This window comes from Oryctolagus cuniculus, chromosome 5 (assembly GCF_051225735.1).
Source record: "Oryctolagus cuniculus isolate XC-2025 breed Fujian yellow rabbit chromosome 5, ASM5122573v1, whole genome shotgun sequence".
Taxonomy (NCBI): domain Eukaryota; kingdom Metazoa; phylum Chordata; class Mammalia; order Lagomorpha; family Leporidae; genus Oryctolagus; species Oryctolagus cuniculus.
Window position 1 is genome coordinate 133,995,529 of NC_142871.1, and position 25,386 is coordinate 134,020,914.

Genomic DNA, 25,386 nt, shown 5'->3' on the forward strand with positions numbered 1-25,386 from the left:
CCCGGTCGGGGCGCCGGATTCTGTCCCGGTTGCCCCTCTTCCAGGCCAGCTCTCTGCTGTGGCCAGGGAGTGCAGTGGAGGATGGCCCAAGTGCTTGGGCCCTGCACCCCATGGGAGACCAGGAGAAGTACCTGGCTCCTGCCATCGGATCAGCGCGGTGCGCCGGCTGCAGCGGCCATTGGAGGGTGAACCAACGGCAAAAGGAAGACCTTTCTCTCTCTCTCTCTCTCTCTCTCACTGTCCACTCTGCCTGTAAAAAAAAAAAAAAAAAAAAAAAAAGAAAGAAAGAAAAGAAAAGAAAATAGTGGTAGAGACAATGGACCTGAGCCAGTAACTCAATTCCAAGAGCAGTTTTTATTTGGAAATGTGCCTCCACACTTAGCGGTGTCCTGCGGCCAGATGGCCCCTGGCTTGCTTGTTCACTGTTCCTCAGCCTGGGTCTGCAGGTCCAGGGGGCTAACGCACAGGGCCAAATTCCCAAGAATCATTATTTCAGACGGCCTCAGTTGCCTGGGGCTTGGGGCTGGTGCAAAAGATGAACTAGGTTCCGTCCTGGGTTGTCTTCTGGTTGGAAGGTCTGGGTCCCTGGCACCAAGCCCTCAGCTCCCTCTCCTCGCAGGAACTGGTGCCACCCACAAGCCGGCTGGGGCCACATCTTGGTGGACAGGACGTGGGGAGGAAGAAGAGGCTGAGAGAGGCTAGTTTTCTGGCGTTGGATCCACTTTGTCTTCCTGGGCAGCGGAAGCCATGTCAGAAGCCTCATTGCCCCCATTGAGGGACTTGTGCTGCTCCCTGCTGGTGGGGGAAGGAGTCCTGTGGCCCTGGGATCCCCAGCGGGTCAGGCGCTTTAGGGAGGAGTCACGGCGGGCAAGCAGAGAGGGCTGGAAACCTGTGAAGGAGCTGCTGGTGACGGGCCGCTTATCTGGCAAAGACACAAGGAGAAAGGTCGGGGAGGGGCGGGGTGAGGTCTTGCCTCAGTGCGCAGGGACAGGAGGACCTCCAGGTGCTCCATCCTGCCCTCGCCGCCCCTGGAGCTCTGGAGGTGTCCTCTTCCCCTGCCTTCCCCCTCCCAACTCCAGGGAGAGCTGCAGAGTCAAACCCTTCTCACCTCCAGGCTCAATTGGATGCATGAGCCGGTTCATCTGGACATTCCAGTGTTTTACGTTGGTGCTGGCCTGGCGCAACTTCCTCTGGGCAGCCTGTGAGGCAAGACCAGTGGGGAGTAGGTCGGAACCACCACCCACGGCAGGAGGTCTTGATCCTCTCTGATTCACACGCCCCCTCGAGCAAGGCTGCTGGGAATTTCCCCCCAGAAAAACCCATGTATGTTCACACCCAGCTGTGTACGTGGACAGAGTTTGCCCAATTTCAGGGCACCCATGGACAGCTCTACGTATGCATTGTTTTATTTACTTTGCAAGCAGAAGTGAACAACAAACACGTTCAAAAGAGGTTAGGTAACGTCCGGGAACACACACCGAGCTCTGGACTACGGTACCACGCCAGGACTGTGGTCAGGGAGAAGCATCCTGTTGTATGTGGTATGTTTTTATGTTGTTTGAGTGTTTTACAATGACTGTGTAAGTCAACAAAGTAGAATACAATTATTAATATTAATACAATACAAAACATCCACAATTAGAAAAAGAACTCCTGTTTTATGGCGATTCGGGCTCCAAGTGCAGAGATAGCAGAATAGAGGCTTGGAAGAGTAGCAGGTTAAAAAAAAAAGTTCGCCCAGATTAATAACAATGTTCAGAAACAGCAGCAGCACTAAGTATGTAGTGAATAGCATGTGTTATCTTGTTTAACCCTGATTAGCATGTCGATACCAAATGAGAGACTTGAAACCCAGGGAGGTTAGACAATTCGCCTGGGGTGCCCCAGCCGGCCGATGCTGGAGGCAGGGTTTGAGGGCACGGCGGGCTCGGCGGGCTCCGGCCTCTCCCGCCCAGGCTCACCTCCACGTCCTCGTCAGCCCTCTGCCGGTGCAGCCGCACCTCCTCCAGCTGCTGCTGCGCCTGCTGCAGGGAGCGGCTCTGCAGCGCCATCTCCTGCTGCAGCTCCTGCTTCTCCTGCTGCGCGCGCTCAATGTAGCGCTCTTGCTCCTCCTTCAGCTGCATCAGCTGCTTCAGCTTCTCCTCCTCCTCCTCCAGGAGCCTGCCGGGCGGGCGAGCACCGGGTTGTCTCCAGTTCCGAGACGACGAGGAATGGGGAGGGGTGTGGGTGGGCGAATCAGGAGGGGTCGGTCCCTCGGGCCTACCTGGTCTGGGCGAGGCGCACAGCCTCCTCATCCCGCCGGGCTTTCACCTCCAGTTGCAGGGCCTCCTGCAGCCGCTGCTGCATCTCCTCCAGCTCTTTGATGCGCTGCCTCTGACGGGCGGCCTCCTCCTTCTTCAGCTCCATCTCAGCCTGCATGGAGGCCCGGGCCTACAGCGTGAATGCAGAGCCTGGTCAACCGGGCAGGCTTGGGAGGGTGGCAGGTGGGTACCTGCCCCACCAGGGCACTGCCAGTCTGGCCCTGCCAGGCTAGCTGGGGGTGAGAGCCCGGGGAATTGTTTTATGTGGCCCCTCTCTGAGAGCTTCCCGGGTCAGATAATGTCAATGAATAGATGCCACGTGGGGGAAAGGGGCTCACTTTATGACCTTCTTAGCACCAGCTTTAATAACACTAAAATGCATGATAGCTGATTATTATAATAATATACTAAATATAGGTACCTCCTTCCTAGCACCAATCTTAATAATAATAATTATCCATATATAATTATGGCTGGTGCTGAGAAGGTGACTGTAATTGTAGTTATTACAACTAAAAGTTATTGAACACTTTACAAGTGTTTCCTCATTTAATCCTCACCCTGCCTCTATGAGCAAAGTTGTATTAGCATCAACATTCCACCATTCGGTAAATAAAAGAGAGCCTAAGACATTGCCGGAGGTCACGGAGCTCCTGAGAGACAGAACCCACGTGTCCGACTCTAGATCCAGGTCTCCCAAACAGCAAGTCGGACGGCATGCCTCCTCCCCGTGCGTCCTGCCTACCTCCCGCCCTGCGGCCCCCAGACTGGTTTCACCGTAAACGCAGTACAAGTTTAGCCCAACTTTGGGCCAAACTAAGCCCCAGTCGCACGGTCATCGCCCCCTCGTTCGGTCCAAGCCCGCACCCCCCTCCCCAACCTGCCCCCCAGCCAAGGTCTCTACAGACCCCACTCTGCAAGCTGCGGTTCTACCCATCCGTCAGTTAGGGCCCCGTCCCACCCAAGTCCCCTCCCCCGCCACCTCCCCCAGCCCCTCCTCAGCCCCAGGCTCCGCCCCGGACCCCGCCCCCCGCGCCGGGAGCCGCCCCACCTGCTCCGCCTCGCGCAGCTGCCCTTCCAGCGCCCGCTGCAGCTCCCGGTGCTGGCTGCGGCGCCGCTCTTCCTCCTCCTGCAGCAGCCGCTCCGCCTGCCGCTGCGCCTCCTGCAGCAGCTCCAGCTCCTGCAGCTTCCGCTCCTTCTCCTCCTGCAGCTGCTGCAGCCGCAGCAGTTCCTCCTCCTTGGCGGCCCGGCGCCTCTCCCGCTGCTCCCGCTGCTCCCGCCGCTTCTGCTTCAGGTCCTTGTGCAGCGACGTCTTTCCCTCGGCCTGCAGCCGGATGGCCGTCTGGATGGCTGCGGGGGCAGCGGGAGGGCATCAGCTGCGGCGCGGCCCCGACAAGGGGCCTCGGGAGTTCGCGGGGTCCCAGCTACCTTGCGAGCACTCACCGGCCGTCCATTCCTGGCGCTGGCGTGTGTCCGAAGCGCTCATCTCGTACGTGCGGGTGGCCGTCTTGACGCAGAACATGCAGCGCTTCCCATCGCGGTCGGCCAGCACCTGGGCGAGGGCAGGCTGGCCTCACTGAGTGCCCCGGGGTGCCCCCAGCCCCAGCCGCTGCCCGCCCTGGCTCTGCAGGAGGCTGCATGCCCCAGCAGGGAACAGTTAGTTATTGGGGTACTTGTGTGCCCCAGTTCTGCAGTCTTGCTATCGGCAGCCACTCGTTTGCATACAGCTCTGCTTGAGAAAGTGCATTCTTCCCACGGATATTTCTGGAACATCTATTGAATGGCACACACTGTTCTAGGGGTTAGGGATAGGGAGGTGGGCATAACGACCAAATCGCTGCCTCATCCAAGCTGACGTTCCAGGGGAAGATACTCAGAGGAGGGAATCTTCAACAAGTTCATGGAAATGTGCATAATTACATTTTTTCCGCACCAAAATAAACTTGCCTTTGAATTCCATTTTTCACAGACTTTTTGAAGATCCTTCATAATAGTTACCACGCATTGAGCTTAAGTCCTAGAATCTGGAATCTGTGCTAGTGGTTTTTTTTGTTTGTTTGTTTTGTATTTTATTGTTTTTTTATTTTTTTGACAGGCAGAGTGGACAGTGAGAGAGAGAGACAGAGAGAAAGGTCTTCCTTTTGCCGTTGGTTCACTCTCCAATGGCTGCCGCGGCCAGCGCACCCCGCCAATCCGAAACCAGGAGCCAGGTGCCTCCCCTGGTCCCCCATGGGGTGCAGGGCCCAAGCACCTGGGCCATCCTCCACTGCACTCCCTGGCCACAGCAGAGAGCTGGCCTGGAAGAGGGGCAACCGGGACAGAATCCGGTGCCCCGACAGGGACTAGAACTGGGTGTGCCGGTGGAGGATTAGCCTATTGAGCCGCGGCGCCGGCCTGTGCTAGTGTTTTAAATGCATTATTTTCTTCACTCATCCCATACACATTGTCCAACTCACACACTGCCTGTTAGTGGTGACGCTGGGATTTCTGCCTACACCCATGCTCTTTCCAACAGCACCACCTGGTTCCTTAGGTAACAAAAATGGGCAAGCCTTCCAGGGTTATAACAATGTTTAGCTTGTAAAATAATGAGTGTCGGCCAGGCTATGGAGAAATTGGGATCCCCAGAATCTGCTGGGGAGGATGCAATAGGGTGCAGCTGCTTAGGCAAAGTTTGGCAGTTCCCCCATGGGAGCCAGGGATTCCACGCCTGGATGTGTGTGTGTGTGTGTGTGTGTGTGCTCCAGAGAAAGAAAAATGTGGCCGCACAGCAACGTGCACAGGGATGCTCAAAGCCGCATGACTCACAATAGCAAGCCCAGATGTCCGTCAACAGATAAATGGATAACTATAGCTCCACACAATGGAATGCTACTCAGTCCTAAAAAGGAATGAAATTCTGGCACATTCTACAACATCGATGAAGCTTGAAAACATTATGCTAACTGAAAGAAGCCAGACACAAAAGGATAACTGTTGTTTGCTTCGACTCGTGTAAAGTACCCAGAACTCACAGGCAAATTTGTAGAGACAGAGTATAGAATAGAGGTTACCAGGGGCTGGGGGCAGGGGAAATGAGGAGTTATTGCTTAACGGGTGCAGAGTTTCTGTTTGGGATGATACACAATTTGCAAATAGGCAGTGGGGATGGCTGCACAATACTGTGATTGTACTTATTACCTTGGAATTGCACAGTTAAAATGGCAAATTTTCCATATATATATACATATATATAGATAGGTAGATGCTATTTAAAATATAGTTGTTTTACACCTCTAAAACAATAATGAACAAGGGCCGAGGTGGGGGGAGGCAGAGGAGAGCGGCTTGGGAGGAGATAGGGATAAAGGAGAAAGATCTTTAAAAAGGATTTGATGTGCAGTGTAGACATGCCATCTCCTCTTTAGCAAAGATCTCCATCTTCAACAACATCCACATTATTCACCAGTGACTTTGACATTTGATTTGCGCTTTTAGGTCTTTTTACATTGCCTGGCATGGAGGAGAATGGCCTCGGGGTGCTCAGCTGTGTCTGAGCAGAAATTAGGCTTTTCCCCCTTCACCCTGGTCCCGGCCACCTGGGGCCTTCCCCTGCCCCTCACCTCCACGCAGCAGTGGGCATCCAGTGGGATGGTGCCCCTCTTCTCCTTGCACTCTTCACTCCCGAAGTAGCAGAGGCAGCTGGGCTGCAGCTGGAACCAGCGCTCGGCCCAATTCCTCCTCAGGTGCCCGCGCTTCCACAGGTAGCCCTGCCGGCCAAAGTAAAGTCAGGGGCTCCACCGGCCCTGCTTTCCATGCCGTCTGGCCCTCCCCGGGGTCCCCGCTGTGTCCCCAGACCTGCTTCAGGACGTCTTGGATGAGCTCCTGGTAGACCTCGTGGATGGCCATGCTGAGCGTGTCCCGCCCCACGCCCCGCAGGCAGCGGCCCGAGTTGAAGAGCTCCAGGAACTGCCAGACGCTGAGGCCCCCGGAGGTCTGGGCCGCCTGGGCCTCCTGGGCCAGCAGCTCCTCCAGCTCCCCCAGGCCCACCTCCAGGCTCATGCTGCTCAGCACCTTCTTCAGCAGGTACTCCACCTGGAAGGGCGGGAGGAGGAAGGCCTGGGGACTGCAGCAGGCAGTGTGGACAGCACCGCCGACAAGGTGGGGGGTACTCCCACCTGGCTTCCAGAGTCTGGGCAGAGGGAACCGGGACAGTGGGGTGGCAGTGGGGGACAGAGGACCAACTGCTGGTGGAGACCAGGCTTACAGATTTGGGAGGGAATCCAGGCCCCCCAACCCCAACTTAGGTATTCTCTTCCCCCTCCCTAACCCTTAGTCTCCTCCTTCCTGCCTTAAACTAAACACGGGGTGAATGTGGCAGCTTGGAGCTGGGGCCAGGCAGAGGCAGCAAATCATAGACAATGTCAGGGGTGCACAAAGGGCCTTCTAGCCGATACCCTCAACCGGCACATGACAAGACGAAGGCCCCACAGCAGGAAGAGACTTGCTCTATAGCATATAGCAAGTTGGGGGCAGTGAGTCCCACTTGGATCTTCCAAATCCTGTTTAGGTCCTTCTTCCAAGCCCCAGTCCCTGACCCTGGGGATCCTTCCCTTGTGAGGGGGCAAGGGGGTTGGGGGTTGGGGTAAGCAAAGCAGGGACAGGAAACCTGTTACAGAGGAACAGGAAGTGGTGGTTGGGGTACATCCTGCTGCAGTCTGTTCTCACCGCGTGTTGATGACAACAGCAAGTAGCCCCGTGGCCTTTGAAAGGCCACCTAACCCTGACTGGCAGGGATCTGAAAAGGGCAGCCAGCTCTCTTCAGCCCCAGCGGCTTCTTGGGGAACTCTTTAGAATGCTACTGGGTCTTGGCGCGGTGTTTAGTGGAGCGTGCCAGGTCTCTGAGCGGCTGTGAGGGGCGCTCACCCCTCCCACAATCAGATGCAAAGATACAAATCTGAGTGCAGTTAGACATCGCAGGCCCGCTTGGCAACCCTGAGGCCCCTCCCATGGACACCTACGCTGAAGACCTGAATTCAGTCTGGCACCTGCACAGCTGCCACGAAGACTAAGGGTTGGGAGCAGATCAAATGGGCAGGGGGGTCGGTGCTGAGAACGGCTGTCCTGGCTCTGCCTGGGGCCAGACTCCTGGCCCCTTCTCCCAGGGTGCCATCTCTCACCCTGAGATGAGTCTCCTTGGCTCTGTTGGAGGAAGGCCGAGGGGAAGCCGGGAGCCAGGGCCAGTCTCGGGTGCTCCCCAGGAGTCATCGGGCAGTTACTCCTGTTTCAGGAAGGTCTTCTTCCCTCACAAAGCACCCCACCTATGTGGTCCCACCACCACAACTGCACTATTTGATCTTCCGTATCTCGTTTTAAAACACTCTCGTTTTAAAATGTTGGGCATTTAGGTCTCTGTGTAAATAGAACTTTCCGATGATTTTGCTAGGTGCAGGCTAGCAGAACCCTGATGGAAGTGTGCTTTTGGCTCTCCTGGAAGAAGGCACTGTTGCTCTGACTGTTCTAGGTGGGCAGTTCTAGATACATGGAGACAGCTGGGTGTGGTGCACGGGGAGAGAAAGAATCAGGATGTGGGAAAGTGCAGGAGCGATTTGGCCTTCTTCATGGTTTCTCTGAGGCCTGACCTGTAGTGACTCAGTCCCCCGACCATCACCCTCACCTCATCAGGAACCATGATCAGCGGGTACTTGTCCTCAGACAGGAAGTTGAAGAGGCACCAGAGCCGGAAAGCGTCCTGATTGGAGAGCATGCTGTTCCCGTTGCTGTCCGCTCGGTAGTTCTTCTTCGCCGTCAGGGTCCAGCACAGCTCATCAAAGTGCTCTTTAACAAAAGCCCCCTCCTCCACCTGCCACCAGACCTGCAGGTGAGCCAGCTGCCCCATCCCTGCTCTGTCACCAAGCTAGGTTCCAGCTCAGCCCACCAGGCTCCACCCTGGACTTGAATAGCAGGTAAGCAGCAGGCTCCATCCCCCACCCCCCATATCCAAATCCCACCCAAATCCCCTGATGACAGAGGAATTCCAGTCCCTCAGCACAGGGGAGAAAGCGGGGGAAACCCAGGGGGCATGAACAGCCAAGGAGAACCTGGGAAGAAGGTGACAGGAGGACTGCTGGGAGGGGGCGGGGGGGGGTGGAGGGTCCCTTGGAGAGGTCATGAGCTGGGACACAGTCTGGAGGCCAGAACACAGATGAAGGACATTAAAGGGACAAGGAGGGGGGCTGGGATGTAAGGACAGGATGGGAGAGCAGGGATGGACAGAGAGGGCAGAAGAGCAAGCCTATCTGAGAAAACGTTGCAGTGGCAAGGTATTGGGACGCTGGCCGGGCTAAGGAAGCATCGAGAGGCTAGAGGTGTCCCACAAGCTGGGCCGCACCTTGTCCAGGATGTACTTGTTGAGGTAGGGCATATAGCCCTGGCTGGACACGGGGCCATCGTCGTCATCTCGGAAGTGCTCCTCCAGGGCCACGGGGTCATGGGGGATGTGCAGGACCGTGTACAGGTTGTGGGACAGCACCTGAGACACAGTGGCAGTGGGCCTTCCTATACCCCAACCAAAACCAGGCCAGCACTCCCACATCCCTGCCTGTCCCCACCCCCATCCTGGCTGAGGTCTCTGCACCCACTGTTCAGTTCAGTGATATGTAAAACTCATACACTTACCATGCGCCAAGCCCAGAGAAAAGTTCTTAATGTGTTATTCACTTGGCCACCATAACAACTACTCATATCCCATTTGCAGAGGATAGACCACCAGAGGCCCCGAAATATTCCTCATCCGAGGTTGCGGCTGGCAGAGCAAGGATTCCAACCCAGGCAGCCATAATCTCAACCACCCCATTAGGTCTACAGACAAGGACACGGAGGCCCAGGGGGCTCATTAACTCGCCCAAGGATCCACAGTGAGCAAGAGCTTGGGTTTCCAGGACTGTGTTGTGGTGCAGCAGGCTAAACCACCACCTGTGCCACTGGCATCCCTTATGGGCTCCAGTTCAGGTTCCACCTGCTCCACTTCAGGGATCCAGCTCCCTGCTAAGGTGTCTGTCAAAGCAACAGAAGATGGCCTGAGTGCTTGGGCTCCTGCCGCCCGAATGGAGCTCCATGCTCCTGACTTTGTTTTTTTTTGTTTTTTTTGTTTGTTTGTTTGTTTTTGTTTTTTGTTTTTTTTGTTTTTTTTTTTTGACAGGCAGAGTGGACAGTGAGAGAGAGAGACAGAGAGAAAGGTCTTCCTTTGCCGTTGGTTCACCCTCCAATGGCCGCCGCGGCCAGCGCGCTGCGGCCAGCGCACCGCGCTGATCCGATGGCAGGAGCCAGGAGCCAGGTGCTTTTCCTGGTCTCCCATGGGGTGCAGGGCCCAAGCACCTGGGCCATCCTCCACTGCACTCCCTGGCCACAGCAGAGGGCTGGCCTGGAAGAGGGGCAACCGGGACAGAATCCGGCGCCCCGACCGGGACTAGAACCCGGTGTGCCGGCGCCGCTAGGCGGAGGATTAGCCTAGTGAGCCGCGGCGCCGGCTCATGCTCCTGACTTTGGCCTGACCCACCGCTGACTGTTGCTGCCATCTGGGACATGAACCAGTGGATGAAAGATTCTTGCCTTCCTGCCTGCCTCTCTCTCTCTCTCTCTCTCTCTCTCTCTGCCTTTTAAATTGAGCCATCTTCTGCTGCTTTCCCAGACACATCAGCAGGGAGATGGATTGGAAGTGGAGCAGCTGGAACCCGAACTGGTGCCCATATGGGATGCTAGTGTCACAGGCAACTGCTCAACCCTATATGCCACAATGCTAGTCCCAATAAATATTAAAAAAAAAAAAAAAGAAGAAGAAGAAGAAGGAAGAAGAGAAGAGAAGAGAAGAGAAGAGAAGAGAAGAGAAGAGAAGAGAAGAGAAGAGAAAAGAAAAGGAAGAAAAGAAAAGAAGACAAGAGCTTGGAATTCAAATCCAGCCCTGTCAGATTCCAAAGCCTAAGAGCTTGCAGGGAGGTGGTTGCCACCCCAGGGCAGAAGTCCCGAATCTGTCCGTTTCCATCAGACTCAGCGTGCAGACTGCAGCTTGCCTAGCATCCAGCCGTGTGTGTCCTGGAAGGACCCCTCCGAAGACTGAAGGGAGCTGGGAGGGGTGAGAGAAGGCCAAGAGAAGTGGGGGCCACGGCTGAGAGGGCATCGTGGTTGTGACAGTGTGCAGGGAAATGTGGTTCATTGAACAAATGCATGATATTAGAACAAAGGAGTTGAAGTTTTCAAGACGTGATAAAAAAAAAAAAATTCATGTATCCAATGGCCTTGGGGTAATTCTGTAAGAGCTGTTAGCATAGTCGGTGTGAATGATTAGAAACAGTCACCATTGCACACTTAGCATGCACCAGCCACTGTACGAGAGGCTTTTCCCAGCCTCCTTCTAGTCTCCTGACCTTGTCACACAGGTATTATTATTTCTGTTTTTCAGTTGAAGATAAGGAGGCTTGGAGGATCTAAGAGTAAATGGCAGAGCTGAAGTTGGAAGGAGGTGAGTCTGGCTCCCAGTTAGAGTGTGGACCCTGAGGCTGAGACAAGGCCTCTGTTGGTCTGCACATCCCCACAGCACCTCCGCTCTCTTCTGCACCCCGCATCCAATCACTCCATGCTGTACGAAAGAGCTTCTTCCACCACCAGCAGCTCAGCAGGCACTGTCTCAGATGGAGTATGGGTGCCAAGAGGAGGAGGAGAAGAATTGAGGCTTCTCTCCAGTGTTCTCCAGGGAACCACATTTTTGGCAAAACGGGGAGGCGGGGAGCACAGTGTTGGGGCTACAGTCTCGTTCTCTCACTTCCCTCTGGCAGCCATCCCTCAGTCTGGCTATGTGAGTCAATAACTACCCTTTCCCTTAAGCCAACTGAGTCTGGCTTTTATCACTTACATCCAGAAAAGTCCTGACTAATACCCCCGTGGTCATAGGATACCAATCCCCTACTCCAAGGGACGCCACTGACTCAATGCCTAGCACTTACAATCCAGCCTGACTCAAGAGAATAATACCCAGTGGCCACTGCTGCAGTGACAGCTGTTAGTGCAAGAGTGCTACATAGTCCCATCTGCCATCTCTTGGCCTCTTCAAATTGCCCATGCCCTTATCTTTCCGTTAGCCTCGTAAACCACCTCTCTTGCCCTCCTTCTTTTCTTTTTTTTTTTTAAGATTTATTTATGCATTTATTTGAAAGGCAAAGTTATACAGAGAGAGGCAGAGAGAGAGAGAGAGAGAGAGAGAGATCTTCCATCTGCTGGTTCACTCCCCAAAAGATCACAAAAGGGGCTGGGCCAGGCTGAGCCAGGAGCTCCTTCCAGGTCTTCCACGTGGGTGCAGGGACCCAAACACTTGGTCCATCTTCTGCTGCTTTCCCAGGTGCATTAGCAGGGAGCTGGATCAGAAGTGGAGCATCCAGAACTCAAACCAGCGCCCATATGGGATACTGGCACTGCAGGCGGTGGCTTTACCCAGTACACCACAGGACTGCCCCCTGAAAGCCCTTCTTTGAGGAAACTTCCTGCACAGGCCCCACCAAATAGCCACATCCCCTTGAGAGGAGGGAACTTGAAAGGCCAGGGACCTTGGCTGCCTCGTTGCAGAGTCTGGGAAAAACCCCTTCACCTTTCCGACCTTCAGTTTTGTTGTCAATATAATGGGCTCCCACCTGCCACGGGGAGGGGCTGTGAGGATGGTGTGAGGCGACACGTATGACGTGCTGGACTCAGGTCTGCACGGAGCAGACGTTGGTTCCTTCCCTGGATGGAAAGTGCTGTTTTTAGCCAGCAGATCGCCCCAGATGCAGAAGATAGATAACATCAAGCGCTGAGGAGGTCGTGGAGAACCGGGGGCTCTGATGCCTTACCGGCATGCTGTGAATTGGGGGTGTTTCTGGAGCGTGGGTACCTATCAGACTTAAAACTGGGCACGACCTTTGCTGTAGCACTTCTAATCACTGGACCTACAGACGCTCAAGGGAACAGTTACACATACAAGAATGTTCATGGAAGTATTGCTCGTAGTAAGAGCTAGAAGGACCATGTTGGGATGCAGCAAGTTAAACTGTCGCTTACAAGAGTGCTGGATCCAGCCTCAGCTGCTCTGCTTCTGCTCCAGCTCCTTGCTAACGTTCCTAGGAAAACAGCGGAGGATGGCCCAGGTACTTAGTACCCCCACTCATGTAGGGGATCTGGGTGGAGTTTCATGCTCCTGGCTTTGACTCGGTCCAACTCTGGCTGTTGCAGTCATTTGAGAAGTGAACCAAAGGATGGAAGATCTCTCTCTATTTCTCCCCCTCTCTGTCACTCTGCTTTTCAGATAAATAAAATGCATCATTAAAAAATAGAAAAGAATTGCAGAGAACCTGATGTTCCATCAACAGGGGGTAGGCACACCACAATAGGTGTGGTTGGAAAGGTTTTACTTCTGCCACTTGTGTGCTCATCAAATGATTTTTTTTTTTTTTTGACAGGCAGAGTGGACAGTGAGAGAGAGAGAGACAGAGAGAAAGGTCTTCCTTTGCCGTTGGTTCACCCTCCAATGGCTGCCGCGGCCAGCGTGCTGCGGCCGGCGCACCGCGCTGATCCGATGGCAGGAGCCAGGTACTTCTCCTGGTCTCCCATGGGGTGCAGGGCCCAAGCACTTGGGCCATCCTCCACTGCACTCCCTGGCCACAGCAGAGAGCTGGCCTGGAAGAGGGGCAACCGGGACAGAATCCGGCGCCCCGACCGGGACTAGAACCCGGTGTGCCGGCGCCGCAAGGCGGAGGATTAGCCTAGTGAGCCGCAGCGCTGGCCATCAAATGATTTGATTCTCCAAGACCAGGGCCGGTGTTGTGGCGCAGTGGATTAAGCTGCGGCCTGCCATACCAGAATCCCATATGAGCGCTGGTTTGAGTTCTGGATGCTCCACTTCTGATCCAGCTCCCTGCCAATGCACCTGAGAAGGCAGCAGAAGATGGTCCAAGAGCTTGGGCCCCTGCACCCACATAGGAGACCTAGATGAAGTTCCTGGCTCTTGGTTTCAGCCTGGCCCAATCTTGGCCATCGCTGCCATTTGGGGTAGTAAGCCAATAGATGGAAGATCAATCTCTCTGTCTCTCCCACTCTCTCTGTAACTCTTTCAAATAAAATAAATAAATCTTTTAAAAGAAGTAATTCCCCAAGACCTTAATCTTCTTGTCTGCAAGGATAATGATGGGGCCTGCTCCAAAGAATTGTGTTAAGCGAAGAGCTTATTAGCACAGTGTGCCTGGTCCCAGCACATTGATTGCAATCAAAGATGTGAGCTACCTTTATTATTATATTTGTATGAGCAGACATGGAAAGGTAAGTATGCTATACCAGCATGTGAAAAAAGCAAGCTGTAGAATGAAATGTTTGGGGACCGGGGACCGGCACTGTGGTATAGTGGGTAAAGCCGCCCCCTGCAGTGCTGGCATCCCATATGGGTGCTGGTTCAAGTTCCGGCTGCTCCACTTATGATCCAGCTCTCTGTTATGGCCTGGGAAAGCAGTAGAAGATGGCCCAAGTCCTTGGGCCCCTACACCCACGTGGGAGACCCAGAGGAAGCTCCTGGCTCCTGGCTTCAGATGGGCTCAGCTCCAGCTGTTGCGGCCAACTGGGGAGTGACCCAGCGGATGGAAGACCTCTCTCTCTCTCTCTCTCTCTGCCTCTCCTCTCTCTGAGTAACTCTGACTTTCAAATAAATAAATATTTAAAAAGAAAAAGAAAAAAGAATGAAATGTTTGTAAAATAAATGTGTGTGCAAAGATTGGTTTGAATCATATGAAACTGCTACTTTATTAGGTCAAAATGATAAAACATCAGAAATTCCACACAGTTTAACCTAACAGGTTTACTTGCACACAGAAAAAAAAATCCAGAAGACCCAGCAAACTGTTAACAGTGATCACTTCCCCAGTACCCTAGGGAGAGAGATAGAGCGCGGGGGAGTAACTGTAATCTTTAACATTTTATCATTCTCTACTCTGAAAAAAGAATTTTTTTTTTTGAGAGGGAGAGCGAGAGAGCGAGAGAGCGAGCTTCTATCCACTGGTTCACTCCCCAAGTGCCTGCAACAGATAGACGGGCCAAAGTTAGGTTCTCAGTCCACCAAGCAGATGGTGGGAATCCAACTACTTGAGCCATCCCCGCTGCTTCTCATACCCGCTGCTGTGTTGTTAGGAAGCTGGAATCGGTTGTCAGAGCCAGAGATTGAACTCAGGTACTCCAGCATGGGCTGCAGGCTTCCTAACTAGTATCTTAATCACTAGTCCAAACACCCATCTCTGAATTTTTTTTAATACAAAACATGGTTTACTTTTATAATAAATTTCATCATCTTTAACATTATATTTTTCTATACTTAGATTAAAAAAAACCCTAGAGTATATATTGCTTTTATGGCGAAATTTAAAGAACAATAATAGAAAAAAACACAAAGGGTGCCATTAACTGCCGTTGTTAATTTGTCCTGTGATTAAGTTGTCCTGTACAAACATTGCTTTGCTGTTCCCTGTTTGTGTCCTGCACTCCCCAAGGGCAGCAAGGACTCTAACCCAGCCCTGCCTCCAGACAGCAGTATAAGGTCCCCTACCCACCACGGTGTCCCTTCATCTTCAGAGGAAAAGCTCAGGTCCCAGCAGAGGCCTGACAGGGCCTGCTGCCCCTTCGCTGCCTGCCTCCCTCTTGTCACTCACTTCTCTGCAGCCGCCATTGCTCCAACAAGCTTGCCTTGGGCTTTTGCACTGACTGCCCCTGCAGCCTGGACATTCCCCTCCCAGGCCACTGCAAGTCTCACACCCTCTCCTCCTTCCCAGTGTTACTTAAATGGCCCCTTCTCAGGAATCTACAACCCAGTCCCCCCTAACGCCTACAATGTCTAGCCCTGCTTCTGCTTCCTTTTCCTCCGTGTTGTGGATCAGCTCCCATCAGACTGTATGTTTGATTTCTGTTTCGTTCATCATCTCTCTCCCAGGACCAGAACATGGGTACCACAGGGATGGAAAGGTGTATATCTCGCTCACTGCTGTGTCACTGGGCCTGGCGCATAAGGGATGATCCATAAATACTTGGGGAATGAACTTAGATGCTTCAGGAGAAGAAATTAAGAACGGATATAAAATACAAAAGGAGAGGGGCCAGCGCTCTGGTGTAGTGAGTTCAGTCACTGCCCACCAGCATCCTATATAGGCGCTGGTTCAAGTTCTCACTGCTCCACTTCCAATCTAGCTCCTTGCTAATGGCCTGGGAAAGCAGCTGAGGATGGCCCAAGTGCTTGGGCCTCTACACCCACATGGGAGACCCGGATGAAACCCCTAGCTCTTGGTTTCAGCCTGGCTTAGCCCCAGATGTTGTGGTCATTTGGAGAGCAAACTAGCAGATGGCAGATTTCTGTCTCACCCTGTCTCTCTAACTCTGCCTTTCAAATAAACAAATGAATTGTTAAAAATATATGTAAAAAAAGAAAAATACAAAAGTCAAACAGACATGGGCCAGATCTCTGCAAATTATTGGGTCTCAGTTTTCCCATCTCTGGAGAGAGAGTTCCTAGAATCTGCACACAGCAGCACACGGTTACCAGAGCTGTTCCTCTCCTAGGTTCATTGGCCCGTCAGAGAGCTGGGCAGACCTCAGACTGCAGGGCTTCCTGTGCCTGGGTGTGGGTAGGGCAGGGGGTGGAGTCAGGGGTCACACTGGAAAGGAAATGGCAGGGGTGGAGCGGTGAGCAGGAGCTCACTTGCAGATCTCAATCAACCCTCAGCCCTGGAGGCAAGGACTCTCATTATCCTCATTTTACAGGGGAGAAAATGAAGGCTCAGAGAGGTGTCTTGCCCAAGATCTGACTCCAAAGCCTGCTCCGGTCTCCCCACTCTCCCCAGGGAGCTGGTGAAACTGAAATCCGCCTGCCCCGCCCAGAGCGACTGACTCACAGTTTCCAGGGGTGGGGTCCAGGTGTCCTCTGCTCACCAGCTGTGGGCTGGGCTTCCACAGTTCCTCCACCCACCCAGGCCATCCCTGATCTGGGGGTCAGCAGCCTTTGACCTTGGGATAGCTCTGTGTTTTCACCCTTTCCTCTGGAGGCATGCACAGAGTGGTTCTCCTCTGGGGAGCCGGAGCCCTCTAAAAGCTCAAATGTGAACAGAGCAGGCTGGCACTGCAGTACAGTGGGTTAAGCCCCTCTTGTGACACCAGCATTCCATCTCAGAGCACCGGTAATGGGCTGCTCTGCTTTGGATCCAGGTCACTGCTGATGTGCCGCGGGAGACCTGGAGTTGTTATGGACTCCTGGCTTTGGCTCGGCTCATCCCCAGCTGTTGCAGGCATTTGGGGAGTGAACCAGTAGATGGAAGATCTCTCTTTCTCTGTAACTCTGCTCTTCCTTCCGTCCTCCCGTCCTCCCTTCCTCCCTCCCTCCCTTCCTTCCTTCCTTCCTTCCTTCCTTCCTTCCTTCCTTCCTTCCTTCCTTCCTTCCTTCCTTCCTTTATTTCTTTTAATTATTTATTTGAAAGTCAGAGTTACAGATGGAGCAGAGCAGAGAGAGAGAGACAGAGAGAGAGAGAGAGAGAGAGAGAGAGAATCTTCCAACTGCTAGTTCACTCCCCAAATGGCTGCAACGTCCGGGGATGGACCAGGCCAAAGTCAGGAGCTGGGAGCTTATTCCAGGTCTCTCATGTGGGTGCAAGGGCTCAAGGACTTGGGCCATCCTCTGCTGCTTTCCTAGGCCATAGCAGGGAGCTGGATCAGAAGCAGAACAGCCAGGACCTGAACCAGCACCCATATGTGATGCTGGCACTGCAGGTGGTGGCTTAACCTGCTGAGCCACAGCGCTGACCCCACAACTCTGCCTTTCAAATAAATAAGATAGAACTTTAAAAATAAAACTCAAGTAGGAAATAGGGTTTGGTGTGAGGTCTGGGCTGATAATAAGTGAAGCACAGTGGTCCTGTTCCCATCGTTCAGGCTCCTGACCCGAGTCTGATGCAGACACGGGGGACTTGGGAATCCATAAAAGCAGCAATCAATGGCTACAGAGAAAGTGAATAATTTACTTCTGCTAAGTGGACTCTTATTTTTAAAGATTTATTTTACTTTATTTGAAAGGCAGAGTGAGGGGGCCGATGCTGTTAACGCCCTGGCCTGAAGTGCCAGCATCCCATATGGGCACTGGTTCTAGTCCCAGCTGCTCCTCTTCCCATCCAGCTCTCTGCTGTGGCCTGGGATATCAGTGGAGGATGGTCCAAGTCCTTGGGCCCCTGCACCCATGTGGGAGACCTGGAGGAGGACCTCTCTCTCTGTCTCTACCTCTCTCTGTCATTCTGGCTTTCAAATAAATAAAATAAATCTCTCTTTTTTTTTTAAAGAAAGGCAGAGTGACAGAGAGAGGAGAGGCAGAGAGAGAGAGAGAGAGAGAGAGAGGCTTCCATCTACTGGTTCACTCCCCAAATGGCTATAATAGCTAGGCCAGGCCAAAGCCATGAGCCAAGAACTCCATCAGTGTCTCCCATGTGGGTGCAGGGGCCCAAGCTCTTGGGCCATCTTGCGCTGCTTTCCCAGGCACATTAGCAGGGAGCAGAATCAGAACAGAACAGCCAGGACTCTGAATCAGTGCTCCAGTGTGGCATGCCAGCGTTGTAGACAGTGGCTTAACATGTTTCACTACAATGTTGGCCCCATACTAGGGTCTTTAAATGAGATTAGGCACTAAGTTATCCTTTTTTTTTTTTTTTTTTTTTTTTGACAGGTAAGAGTTACAGACAGTGAGAGACAGAAAGGCAGAAAGGTCCTCCTTCTGTTGGTTCATCCCCCAAATGGCCGCTACGGCCGGCGCAGCGCCGATCCGAAGCCAGGAGCCAGGAGCTTCTTCCAGGTCTCCTACGCGGGTGCAGGGCCCAAGCACTTGGGACATCCTCCACTGCCCTCCTGGGCCACAGCAGAGAGATGGACTGGAAGAGGAGCAACCAGGACTAGAACCTGGCACCCACATGGGATGCCGGCACCGCAGGTGGAGGATTAACCAAATGAGCCACGGCACCAGACCCTACAAAGTTATCCTTTTAAAAGACACAGATCCTTTAAGGGTTACAAATAGAGGGGCTGGTGTTATGGTGTAATGGGTTAAGCCATGGCCTGTAATGCTGGCATTCTATATGGGTGCTGGTTCAAAACTGGCTGTTCCATTTCCAATACATCTCCCTGGAAAAAGCAGCAGAAGGTGGTTCAAGTGCTTGGGACCCTGCCACCCTCCCACCCTGTGGAAGACCAGGACAAAGCTCCTGGTTCTTGGCTTCGGCCTGGCCCAACCGTGGCTGTTGTGGCCATCTGGGGAGTGAGCCAGCAGATGGAAGATCTCTCTCTGTCTCTCCCTCTCATTCTCTGTAACTCTTTCAAAGAAATAAATAAAAGTTTTGAATATATTCTAGTGGGTACCAAAGCACAACCATGAGGGGCTTTCAAAAATTTGTGGAAAATGTACATTGTGAGAAAACTGTTCACGGACTTCAATTTTTGGTACTAAAATAAACTTATCTTTTAATTCAATTTTCCATGAACTTATTGAATAACCTTATACCATCATGATGCGAGCTAGAAATTTTATTTTATTTTATTTATTTTTTGACAGGCAGAGTGGACAGTGAGAGAGAGAGACAGAGAGAAAGGTCTTCCTTTGCCGTTGGTTCACCCTCCAATGGCCACCGCGGCCAGCGTGCTGTGGCCAGCGCACCGCGCTGATCCGAAGGCAGGAGTCAGGTGCTTATCCTGGTCTCCCATTGGGTGCAGGGCCCAAGCACTTGGGCCATCCTCCACTGCACTTCCGGGCCACAGCAGAGAGCTGGCCTGGAAGCGGGGCAACCGGCACAGAATCCGGCGCCCAAACCGGGACTAGAACCTGGTGTGCTGGTGCTGCAGGCGGAGGATTAGTCTATTGAGCCATGGCGCAGGCTAGAAATTTTATTTTTTTAAAAAATTTAGCTGAGGTCAGCATTGTGGCTTAGTGTTACCCGGTAAAGCCACCACCAGTGGCGCCGACACCCCATATGGGCGCCAGTTAGTAGCCTGGCTGCTCTTCTTCTGATCCAGCTCTTTGCTGTGGCCTGGGAAAGCAGTGGAAGATGGCCCAAGTCCTTGGGCCCCTGCACTGACGTGGGTGACCCAGATGGAGTTCCTGGCTCCTGGCTTTGGCCTGGCCCAGCTCTGGTTGCTGTTGGGGTCTCTGGGGAGTTAACCAGCAGCTGGAACAATCTTTCTCTATCCGTCTCTCTTTCTCTATCACTCTGACTTTCAAATATTTAAAATAAACTTTTAAAAAATTCATCTTAAAAAAAAAGGAGAAAAGTACTTGGGCCATTATCTGCTGCCTTCCGGGCACATTAGCAGGAAGCTGGATAGAAAGTAGACACAGGACTTGATCCCAGGCACGCTGGGATGGGCTGTTGGTGTTCCAAGTGGCAGCTTAACCTGCTTCATCATGACGTCTGCACCAGTGCTAGGGACCATAAAAGGTGGGATTAGCTGGATAGATAACCTGCTGAGAGCAGGAAGGGGCTGGAGGAGCAGGACGTGGGCACCAAAAGAAAAAGGAAAGGAGAGGCCACACTGAGGACCAGTTTCACTACGTGATGCACTTAGATTTTTCACTTATTTTTGTAGGCTGACTGGGTGGCTGCTTCCTCCCTCCCACTTTATAGGTGAGAAACTGGACATTCAGGGCTGGGCAGTGACTTGCCCAAGGTCATCCAGCTGGGCAGCAGGACAGGTCCAAGCCCATGAGGTTCTGAGTCCAGTGTCTTGCATCCGGCTGTCCCAGGCCCATGTCCTAGCCTGAGGAGATCAGCAGCGTAAGGCCGAGCTGATGACTGGCCACAGGATTTCTGCCTTGGGACTGTCAGCTCTCTCCAGAGGAGGCAGAGCTTGAAGCACGAGACCTTCCCTGGGCTGGCTCCAGGACTGCCTTGAGGGAGGTCGTTGTTCACCCTCCTTACCTGCCCCCAGCTCCTGCCAGTCTAGGGGAGCTACTGCTTCCTGAGATCTTCAGCAACCCGGAGACACACTGCCCACTGCGGCCCCTGCTGCCTGGCTGGCAGGAGGAGCCCCAGCTCTCAGGGGACCCTCCACTAGGCCAGAAATCATGGTTGTTCCCTGCGGAAGAGGGTGCGGCAGGAGGAAGCCCACCATGCCCTGAGGATCCTCCCACTGAGCCCCGTCCGGATGCCTTCCCATGGTTGGGGCTCTTTCAGAGGAGGTTTCGTGGACCTACTCACTCACAGCCCTCAGCTTCTGGGAGGTTTTATGCCTAACCTGAGTCCTTCCGGGCAGACACGCCATTCCTTTCCGTCTAGTTTCGCTGTCCTCAACCACATGGATGAAGGCCATTCATTCAAAGATGGGGAATGGATCTGGTTTCTCGCTGAAGTCCTCTTTCCCAGGGCAATCAATCCTCACTTCTTGGGCTTTTCTGCCTCCTCTCTCTGGCCTCATTGTGGGTTTGCCCAAGACAGCCAGTGGCAGCCCCTCTACCAACATCTAAGGGGGACAAATGGCACTGGTCACACACACAGACACAGCGTGCCCTGGGCTGGTATACCGGTCTCCTGCCTGGTCCCACCTGACCGTCTCCAGGCTGGGGCAGTTTCTGTTAGAACAGGCCGAGCTTCAGATCTCCCTCATCCCCGGGCCTCTCGGGGGTGCGGGGGGGGGGGGGGGCCCTGCTGGTACAGCTCGCATCGGCTCCTTCCTCTGCCTCCTGACCACTTCCCTATTACTCTCTCGCCTTTCCGGTGTCCCCACCCCCACCGTTATCACTACTTCCTCCCCTTCCAGGGTCCACCGTGATAGGCTGCTGGGCGCGTGTCTTCCCCAGCCTCCTCCCCTGTAACACAGACCATGCCATTTATGCCCCAGCCCCAGCTGGCTCCCGAGACTCCCACTGATGGGTCCCCAGGGTAGACAATTTGTCAGAAGTAGGGGTGCAGTCTAGCATAGATCCAGAGATACGGTCGGCAGCAGAGTCAGCTAGAGCTATCAAGTGGAACAGACAATTCCACCATGTGAGCTCCCCTTGGAATCTTCCCCAGGAATAAGCTGTGGGGGTGGGGAAGGGGGTAGTGGGCCAGTTAGAGTTTAAGACAGAGGCTTAAGCTAGGAGGCCTTACCGGCTATAGAACCAGGAAAAGAGGATCACCTGTAGGCTGCACCCTCCCTGTGTGATCGGCACACCCAGCCTGGAGAGCTCTCAGAAGCAGCCGGTGGTGGAGAGGAGCAAAATGATACCTTGGAAGCAACAGGCCATGGAAGGGTGAAGTTGTGCTAGCAAGGGTGGAGCTGGGCATTGAGCCTCGTGGTTAAGCTGCCCACATCCCAGATCAGAGTGCCTGGGTTTGATGCCCAGCTCTGGTCCACCCTGACCCCAGTTTCCTGCCTAATGCAGACCCTGGAAGGCAGCAGTGATGGCTCAAGTCATTGGGTCCCAGGCACCCACGTGGGAGAACTGGATTGAGTTCCTGGCTCTCAGCTTCAGCATGGCCCAGCCATTGTGGACATGTGGTGAGTGGACCAGTGGAAAGGAACTCTATCTTTTTTCAAATAAATAATATATATTTTGAAAATATTTATTTATTTGCTTGAAAGGCAGAGCTAGAGAGAGGTAACAGCAGAGGCAGAGAGAATCTTCCATCTCCTGGTTCACTCTCCAGATAGCTGCAACAGTCAGAGCTGGGCCAATCCAAAACAAGGAGCCAGGAGCTTCCTCCAGGTCTCCCATGAGGGTGCAGGGGCCCAAGAACTTGGGCCATCCTCCACTGCCTTCCCAGGCCACAGCAGAGAGCTGGACTGGAAGTGGAGCAGCCAGGACTCGAACCTGCGCCCATATGGGATGCCAGCACTGCAGGCAGTGGCTTTACCCGCTATGTCACAGCGCCAGCCCCTAAAAATATATTCACATGAAATGGGTAGGGTGGAAATTGATGTGGGGCAGAATTCTGCAGGGATAGATTTTGGATTATCTACTTCTGCCGTTTATCCTGAGGCCCTGCGACAAAGAGGTCGAAGCAGGGTCTGAGGAAGAGGCTGCAGCTGGGAGCGTCTCCCCAGGTGACCAAAGTGGTAGTGTGTTTCCATTCCACGCAAAGTAGAACATCATTTATTAGAGGCTTACAAAACTAGCTAGGGGATAGACTGTGGGACAGGACCACTTTGATACATCCAAGTCCAACGAATCCAATCTCAGCAAAGTGGGGGTTGGAATGGGGTGGAGCATAAGTCTATCCTGCTCATCCATCTCTCAGGTTTCTAGGTACCTCCTACCTTGGTCATTAAGAATGAAGAGGGGGAGCCAGCACTATGTCACAGAAGACTAAGGCGCCACCTGCAGTGCTGGAATCCCATGTGGGTGCGGGTTCAAGACCCGGCTGCTCCACTTCAAATCCAGTTCCTTGCTAATGCACCTGGGAAAGCAGTGCAAGATGGCCCCAAATGCTTGGGCTTCTGTGCCCATGTGGGAGACCAAGAAGAAGCTCCTGGCTGCTGGGGTTTGGCCTGGCTTAGCCCCAGCCGTTAAGGCCATTTGGGGAGTGAACCGGTGGATGGAAGATGTCTCCTCTCTCTGTATCTCTGCCTTTCCAATAAATAAATAAATCTTTAGAAAAAAGAATGAAGAGGATGGGCATTTGGTGCAGCAGTTAAGACATGTTTTGGGACACCTGCATCCCACATTGGAGTGCTGGGCTTAAAGTCTCTGCTTCTGATCCAGCTTCCTGTTGGATGCACATCCTGGGAGGCGGCAAGTCATGGCTCAAGAAGCTGCCAGCCACGTGGGAGACCCAGACTGAGTCTGTAGTTCTTGGCTTTGGCTTGGCCCAGCCCCAGCTGTTTTGGGCATTTGGGAAGTGAACCAGCAGACGGGAGATTCTCTCTCTCATATTATTTTTTAAAAAGAAGTAAAGATTTAAGGCTTCTTGACACTGCACTCTCGCTTGGGAGAATGGGGTGGAGGTGGCACCAGGTCTCATGCCTGGCATACAGCCTCATGTGGGACACTCAGTAATATATCTGCAGAGTGAATCAATAAACCTCTAAGTCCCAGAGAGCTGAGGCCTGCCCTGTTCCCTCCCCTCAGAGTTCCCTGGTTCCAGCTGCCTACGACCTCTCTTCCATCCACTAACTCGGGTGGGGAAGGCAGCACTAACCCAGGACTAAACCAAGAGGGAGAGCAACTCTTTGACCTCCCGGTAATTGTCTAGGCTAGGGAATGGGTTTTAGGGCAATCAGTGATGGGACTGCTCCAGGGCTCAGGCCCCCCCATCCCGACTTGCAGTCTTATGGTCCAAGCAGAGCTTCCTACCCTAGTGTATGTGTGTGGGTAGAGTGGGATGTGAGCTGGGCAGCGGTATACCAGGGTCCTCAGTCTTCACCCCCTCCCTGGACCTGTCCCACCGGGGAGCAGGGTTCAGCAGCAGCCTGGGAGTGGGGCAGCCCGTTATGCCCCTCTCTCAGCTCCACAGGAAGTGACTGACAAGTACTGGCTAACTGTCTCTCTTCAAAGCCAGGAGGAAGCAGCAAGAAGCAGTAGGGTGCGTGCCCAAGCATGACTCTGGGGAGCCGAGTCTGGGATGTGGCCTGGCTCACGGCCAGCAGAACCCCATGATGCCACCACCTCCACCCTCCAGTCGGGGGGCCAGGCTCTCAGTGGCACTTCACTGGCCTCTGCGAGGTGGGCAGCGGCACCTGCCAGGCCACTCAATAGCGGCGCTCTGCCCCAGGGGCTGAGGCTGCTGGACAGCTGGGAGCCTCCGGAGCTGCACCGGGTGTCAGTGGCCGGCTCCCAGGCGGCGGGGAGTGGTGTGGCATGTCCGCCTGCCTCCCCTGTGCCCCCGGCGCTCCTCACCTTGAGCTGGGACTTGGAGACCTTGCCGCTCTTCTCCACGTCCAGCGCAGTGAAGGCGTACCAGATGGACTTGAGGAGCTCCTTGCGCAGGGCCATGGCTGAGGCGCCTGCCCGGCCCGGGGGCGGCTCTAACACTGAGATCCGGTTTCAGGAAATGCAAACGGCTGCCGAGACCGCAGAGGGGCCCCGGTGCGGAGCGAGAGCTCCACCTGCCTGCTTGCTGTGGCTCCCGGTGCAGGCCTGGTGCTCCTGAAGTGCTCAGCAGCCCCGCTCCCTGCAGGGGCCCCGACCGACCGACGTTTCCAGGGCTGGAGCGCTGGCTCTGCCTCTACCTGGCTCCCTGGGCGTGTGAGGCTTTTCTACAAGTCTCCGTAGCCCCAGAGCTCTCTGGAGCTTGCCTGGGCCCCCAGAGGTTGTTTGCTGAGGGAACAAGCAAGCCCATCCCGACTCTGGAGTCAGGTGGACGGGGGTCCCGTGTCAATTCCACACTTACCAGGTGGGAAGCCGTGGGCTATTGAACTTCCTTGAGAAGCTTCCTCTTGGTAAAGCGGGAAGGATACCAAACTCAGAGAGCTGAATGGGTACGAGAAGCGCGGTGCAGCACGTTAGGCTCTGTATAAAGCGCTTCTTTTAGAGCTACCCAACATCACTGCGGGTGGGGCTCCACCCAGCGGAAGAAAACAAAGGCAGGGCCACGCAGCTGGGGGAGGAACTGGGCCAGGGCACCTCTCCAGGCCAGGCGGGCTCTTCATTTGTTGGCTCTGTCCCCCCCAGGCACTGGCTCTAAAAGGCACACGGCACCCTGGCCACTCTGGACCCAGAAGACACAGACTGGGAAGCACTTATGGGTGAGCCCTGTGTTGGGGTCCAGCCCCAGGGGTCCTGGCAGTGGCACTTGGGCTTTGGGGCCAACCACACCTTCGGATCCAGCACTCAAGAGGGTGGGACTCACCCACAGAGAGACAGTGGTTATGGGTGTTAAAGTCTGGGCCAATTCTGAGATACACTCCCCTCCCTGAGCATGCCCCGCCCCTGTTTCCAAGGTGCTGGTGGTGACAGCAACTAGGGCTTTCCAGGTATCCCAGGAGGTGAAACCTGGGTCAGGGGGCTGGGGTTACATTCCTAGGAGGCAGGAAGGGGCTTGGGACACTGTCTTTACCACGGTGAGAGAGAAAAAGAGACATCTCTAATTACTGCAAATATCCTGTCCGG

The 25,386-nt window shown here is 53.9% G+C and overlaps 1 protein-coding gene across 3 annotated transcripts; it reads right to left on the minus strand.

Moving 5' to 3' along the window:
• Positions 1–335: 335 nt before the first annotated feature.
• On the minus strand, positions 336–24,831 carry DEF6 (DEF6 guanine nucleotide exchange factor). 3 transcript variants are annotated; one of them, XM_070074160.2, is made up of 11 exons: positions 24,668–24,831; positions 8,671–8,811; positions 7,957–8,142; positions 6,138–6,374; positions 5,903–6,049; positions 3,744–3,852; positions 3,352–3,650; positions 2,264–2,430; positions 1,962–2,160; positions 1,109–1,199; positions 336–922 (listed from the first exon to the last, which is right to left on the minus strand). In XM_070074160.2, exons 2-11 carry the CDS (start codon positions 8,701–8,703, stop codon positions 699–701), a joined length of 1,692 nt encoding a protein of 563 aa, XP_069930261.1. In that variant the 5' UTR covers positions 8,704–8,811; positions 24,668–24,831; the 3' UTR covers positions 336–698. The 3 variants fall into 3 exon arrangements, with proteins under 3 accessions (XP_069930261.1, XP_008261038.2, XP_089190173.1); XM_008262816.5 differs by having other exon boundaries at positions 24,175–24,827; XM_089334047.1 differs by lacking the exon at positions 24,668–24,831 and adding an exon at positions 20,592–20,717.
• Positions 24,832–25,386: the final 555 nt, after the last annotated feature.